The following is a 5824-nucleotide window of genomic DNA, read 5'->3' on the forward strand; positions in this document are numbered from 1 at the left end:
TCCAGAGTCTCTTTTGGAGGTGGGAACGTCTTCATTTTTTACTGTTGATTATGATAACTGGGACATGCAGAACGACAATTTTAATGCTTCCAAATGTTCGATAGAAATGGCGCTTCACAACACTGTAAAGAAAAAGATGGCAGGAGAAAAACACTGGTCAAAAAAGATTTTTTATTAAACACCTGCGACATTAAAAAAACAAACACTTGATTTGCAGACTTTAAACACGTGAATCTTGTTCAGCACAAATATCGTGATTTTTATTTTACAGCATGACTGGACAGTTTCACCCTGGCTTCTAATGGTTAACATTTCCTTGAAACCCAAACAAGCTTTAAGGAAGTAAGGTCTTTTATGATGGACACTCGAATGAGTGTAGGACTCACTGCCTCCTGATTAAACATTTGTCTCGAGGCAGGAACTGAGAAATGCCTCAGAAGTCTGACGCACCGAGTTCAGGGGCAATTAAAGCCGACTTTAATGGAGCCGAGATCTTAATTTCGTTACATTTTCGTTTCGGGTGAGGAGGAAATGACAAATCCGAGATCGCCGACTCTGGCACCCGACCTTGAAAGTTCCGGGTTCCAGGAACAAGTTCAAGGTTTACACCTACTCAGACAGATTTGGCCAATAGATCTAAAGTAAATATACAAGATTAGTAAAATCACGGCCTACAAACAACCCCCCCCCCCCCCCCACCCCCCCCTTCAGTTCTGTAAACATCATACCAACAAAAAATCGATGTTGACTTTTTGGTCAACACATGGGTCGTACATCCAGAATAATCTGGACTGTTTGTTCTGATCTGTGTGTTCTTCACATTGGTCAGCAGTTCCTGTTGACTCAGCTGACTCCCAGCGACATGGCAAATAAGCGGATCACGTCTCAGACGACAGGAGTTGATAGAAGTGCATAAAATATTCCACATCTGGAACACCGTGCGGGCCCAGTGACAGATCCGTCTCTCGTCGTTTTCGAAAAAGGTCACTTCCATTCGGTGTGATCTGTTGTGACAACAGAATATTCTGGTGAATTTTAGTGCGGCCTGTTGCTCCTGTGCCTGCCTGTGGCACCATGAGAGCGTCCCAGTCCGATATCTCAGATTCTACTGCTCGGGCATTTTCGGCGTTCCCAACCGAACGTCTCTACTTATGTACAAAAGGTGTTTACGCTCTCGGACTTTCAGGTTTTATTCATCGGCGCCGTGAGGGAAGAGAGGATGGGTGGTGGTGGTGGCAGCAGTCGGCATTGGGTTGGCGTTCTCTCGACGGCAGCGCATGTTCCCGGTGGTGAAAATGCACTGCAGCGGCCACAGCACGATGACGCAGAGCAGCACGACCAGAACAAGGAAGAGCATGAGCCTCCTCCAATTCCTGGGATGCTCCTGCCAGATGAAGTTCCGAGACGGCCGAGGCGGCGCGTCCGCGGTCTTGCTCGCTCCGATGTCAATGCAGATGCACAGGGCCGTGGGACTCTCCGCTCCCACGCCATCGTTGCTGCTTTTGTAGCACAGCTTCTCACCTTCCAGCCACACGGGCTCCTCCTGCTGCTGGTGGTGAGGGAGCTTGCAGAGGACCTCGTGGCTCGTGGTCAGAGCCGGGGGCCCCTCCTGGGGCAGCATCGTGGTTTGGCGACAGAAGGGGCAGGAGATGTTATTAGAGGGGTTGTCGCTGTCTTGACCTGCTGGTGAGACGGCCATGAGACGCGAGAGGCACTCCAGGCAGAAGGTGTGCGTGCAGTCCAGCACCTTGGGCGTCTTGAAGACGTTGTCATAGACATTATAGCAGATGGAACACTCCGGCTGAGCCGCCACTGACACCTTCCTCTGGGACCCAGTCTCCTGGGCGGCCGCCTGCATGTGCCAAATCTGCGGAGTCTGCTCCATCTTCACAACCGTAGCCCTCTGAAGAAAGACTGAAGGAAGGAAGAGCAGAGGTTAGTGTTCGTGGCACGGGAACGGTCCTGCTGTTCTGAAAGGATCGGCACAAGTAAAGGCAAACTTCAGTCACTAGCTCAATTATAGCAAACTAAGCTCAAATATACGGGGAACTTTAAACCTTAAACCACATTTCGTCAGAGCAGCACACAGGATTTTAAAAGCGGGACAGGATTGTGGGTTTGCCCGTACAAACGGGAAGAATCTGTGAATCTGTGTGGAAAGACGAATAAGTTAAAATGTAGCCTTGGTAACGATTACACGGGTGGGGGTTGACCTCATACTTTTTCCCTCGGCCATCACTCATTAGAATTTGAGCAAACCCGGACTGGATTCAAGCCAGTTCACTAAGTATCACTGTCCCATAACCTTCCCATTTACCTTCCGTGTTGGAGTCTAATGTGTCCCACTATGCCTGCTCCCTCTCATCAAGCCTGTTTTCTGGATTGCAACTAATCCATTTAGTATTAGTAATATTTAATCTCTGAAAGTTAGTTAATTTGAGCAGTAGACTTCTGCCTACCCCACACACACACACACACACACACCTCCTCCCACCTGATTCCTTAACTGATACTAAACTAAACACCAATATAGCAGCAAGTAACAAAAACTGGCCAGTCAGGTCAGGTCAGGCCGACTGCTCGCATCTTCTGTTTAACTGAACGCATTAATACCCACAGTTCCATGAAAGGGTCCATTAGTGGCCACTACGCATTTGTACGGTGCTTTAAGAATCAGCTGTCAGGTCATGTCTTTTTTTAAAAAGGATCATTACATGGTAATAACATGTCTGACAGCACGGCGTGTCAGGTGTTCCAGCCCCCTAATATGAAGGAGACTGCGCATGTGGGCTGGTGAGGGGACACAGGTGTTTTCTTCTCCGTGTCCTTGGGGCAACTGCACAAAGTCCCTGCTTGTTCCCCACCAAATCGTTCCATCTACCCTTGGAATTCCTGGCCAACCCTCCCTTCTCCATCCCTCCCTCCCTCCTGTCAGTCCTTCTGTGTGTCAGGCTCTCTTTGTCTCCTCTAAACATGCTTCGGGGGGATGAAGACAGATTTGGTTGTATAATTACACCTGTGTTATCAGTTCCAGGCTCTCGCCAGTCACTGACCAAATTGAACTTGTGATGTGAGTTGTGGGCGTTTGCAGGGACTGTCCGAAAGGGTATCCAGTTAAAGTTTACCTCAGGGTGACTGACCTTAGCTCAATGGGGCAGAATGTATACTTTTTTGGGAGGGGGGGCGGGGGGGCATTCAAACATTCTATCAACCTTTTGATTATTTACTGCTCGGTTAAAAAGATTTTAAAACATGCCAGAAATATGCCAACCAATAATAACTGTACTGTGTGATCATTTCACTTAAATCAAGTCATTTGTCACCTGTTGGGATATTTAATGTATTAGAACAGCTTGTAGGATCTGAATTGTTTTTTTCATGACCGGCAAGTTCCGTTTCCCTGTCTTATCTACTACATATAAAACATCAGCTCTTGGAAAGCTGAGTTCAAGGTGTTCAAAATGTTTCACTAAGCCCGCGGCTACATTTCCTGAAAAATGAGCTCTGAGTATACAGTAACCAAACAAAAGGCCCAGCAACAACAAAGTCCCACATTGTCCAACCTGATGAATATTGTTTTGGCAAAAGCCTTGTGACGCGCTCGCGCTGCAGGTTCCTTGAACAGTCAGCAGAAAATATCAGAGGGGTGTTCAACAACAAAGACGGCCTTTATTAAGATGCTGGCACTCTAAAAGAGCCGACCTGTACGTGTCAACGTTTCATTTGGAGCTTATTGTAAGAAAATCTCAACGTCACCAACATAGGAAGCGATCGCTGTGAAGCCTGAAGCATCTCAGAGCTGTCTCATATTGTGACTGTAGCCAGAGGAGGTAGAAGCACATGACCTCATAAGCAACAAAAATATTAAAGGGGCTCAATTTTTTGGCTGAAATGACAAAACTTACAGTTTTTGTCATTTTATCAACATCTTTTTTTTAACCTTACATATTAGTGGTTCAAAGTTTGTGACATTTACAAGTTCCACCTATGATCAGTCTAATGTGACCATTAGCTTTAGCTTCTGTGAATATCTGCATCTTTATCTGGGACTACTCAAAGATCCTGTTCAAGTTTAACCCATTTTTCTAATTTTGTTTGTCTATGTGAAGGCAAACAGTCTATTTCAGGTTTAGTTTTTATTTGTTGCTTTTTTTATAGAGTTCATTTAGTTTAACAGGTTTAAAACCAGGCTGATACAATTCCAGGGCGCAGCATAACAATCTATAGAGAAGGGATCAATCTATAGGGACTTTGGGCTAAAGATCTCACGTAACCTTGAAATGTTGAGTTGTTGAAGCCAACCCAGTGCAACCCACTGTATAGACCAACTTCATGTGGGAGAAACTTAGCAGTAGTTTGCTTTGACCTTCAGGTTATGGTCTGTACTCAATGTCTGTACTTTTACCTCACATTAGCTCCTTCAGCTGTGAAACTCCTAGTTCACTCAGGAGACCCGCTGTAATTCCTGCATTGTAAATTATTGCATTTACTCCTTCGCAGCTCAGAGACCTGCAGCATTGTGTCCATCTGGGTGACACTGTGTGTACCTTCATCTTAACCTACATCCCTAATGCTGCCCTACCTGTTCTCAGTGTGAAAAGTCAATGAAACTTGATCTACCTGCTGCTGTTCAAACGGCTTCGCTTTAACCGAACGGGAGTTTGGCTGAGGTGAAAGCAGGTGGAGCATGTGCAAACACAGCCAGCAATGCAGGACAACGCATGCACGCGGGGTCATAACTGAATATCTACGGCTTGTGATGAGATAAGACAGGAAGGGTTGCCAGGGCTCTCTCGCCCTCAGGTTGTGACAGATGAAATCTACCAGAGCGTCTCGCTGAAGGAAATGCTGGAAGATGGATCCACGCCCCTTTAGGCTATTCCAATACCTCTAAACTGTGGTCATGTCAAAAACTGCCCATTGAAAGGGGAAAAGTAGTTGAGCAAAAACTGAGTTTACCTTATTTTTCTTTGTCGAAAGGAGCCAGGTGATCCTTGTTATCTTCAGGAGTCACTCCCTTTGCATTCAAGATGCATCTTCTTAAGAGTTAAAGTCTGAGATACCAGCAGAGAATTTAAGGTTTCAGCCTTTCAGCTTGGTTGAAGTCCTCTGCGCTCCTCAGCGCGTTCTGCTGGAGTCGCAGGTGTGTGTGTTTAATCTTTGTAATAGCTCCGTCAGTTTAGGTCCTCCTTCCTCTGTGTGTCAGTTGGCCGGTATCACCTTCCCTGCTCTCCCAGTTCCCTTTTTAGCATGTTATGCAAATGACTTGATGACAAATGCTTTCTGGAGGTGAGGAGAAGGAGGGGCAGAGGGGAAGGAAACTCCAGACTTTATTCCTATCCCTAGATGTTTTTGGATCTCTCTTAGTCAATTTTTAACTTTCTTCTGTCCCACTGCACACAAACACAAAGTGGGCCGGAAACTACGGAAGCCCACGTGGTCTGCAGACCCCCATCTGATTGATTTTACACTCAAAAATAAATAAATAAATAACACAAGCGTGCACAGGTACATGCACTTTTTTCAGCCACGATAACAGCACATATTTTCTTATGTTTGGAAGATAACAGGCGGCAGAATGGGCATTACTTTCCATCGCAGTAAAATAAGAAATATGACAATAAATAGCCGGTTACAGCTTTAGTGGCGTCCATTTCCAAGGCAGTAACGTTTCATTACAGGTGTGTTTGAACGTTAGTTACCCCCCCACCCCCCTACCCCCGTGACAAGACAATAAAAAGGCAGAGTCGTGTTTTTTTTTGGTTTGATGAGATTGTCAGATCTGTATTGGTCAAAATATTTACTCTCTCTTATTTTTAGAAGA

General features: G+C 45.7%; 1 protein-coding gene across 2 annotated transcripts; it reads right to left on the reverse strand.

Annotated features, from left to right (window-relative positions):
* Positions 1–152: 152 nt before the first annotated feature.
* Positions 153–5233, reverse strand: rnf223 (ring finger protein 223). Of its 2 annotated transcripts, none has more exons than XM_011621553.2 (2): positions 4960–5233; positions 153–1914 (listed from the first exon to the last, which is right to left on the reverse strand). In XM_011621553.2, the coding sequence occupies exon 2, from the start codon at positions 1883–1885 to the stop codon at positions 1190–1192; it is 696 nt and encodes a 231-aa protein (XP_011619855.2). In that variant the 5' UTR covers positions 1886–1914; positions 4960–5233; the 3' UTR covers positions 153–1189. The 2 variants fall into 2 exon arrangements, with proteins under 2 accessions (XP_011619855.2, XP_029689350.1); XM_029833490.1 differs by lacking the exon at positions 4960–5233 and adding an exon at positions 4621–4917.
* Positions 5234–5824: the final 591 nt, after the last annotated feature.

This window comes from Takifugu rubripes, chromosome 3, assembly GCF_901000725.2.
Source record: "Takifugu rubripes chromosome 3, fTakRub1.2, whole genome shotgun sequence".
Taxonomy (NCBI): Eukaryota; Metazoa; Chordata; class Actinopteri; order Tetraodontiformes; family Tetraodontidae; genus Takifugu; species Takifugu rubripes.

Excerpts from the sequence above, each read along its gene's own strand:
- rnf223 (XM_011621553.2), bottom strand. The coding sequence starts at position 1,885 with ATGGAGCAGACTCCGCAGATTTGGCACATGCAGGCGGCCGCCCAGGAG.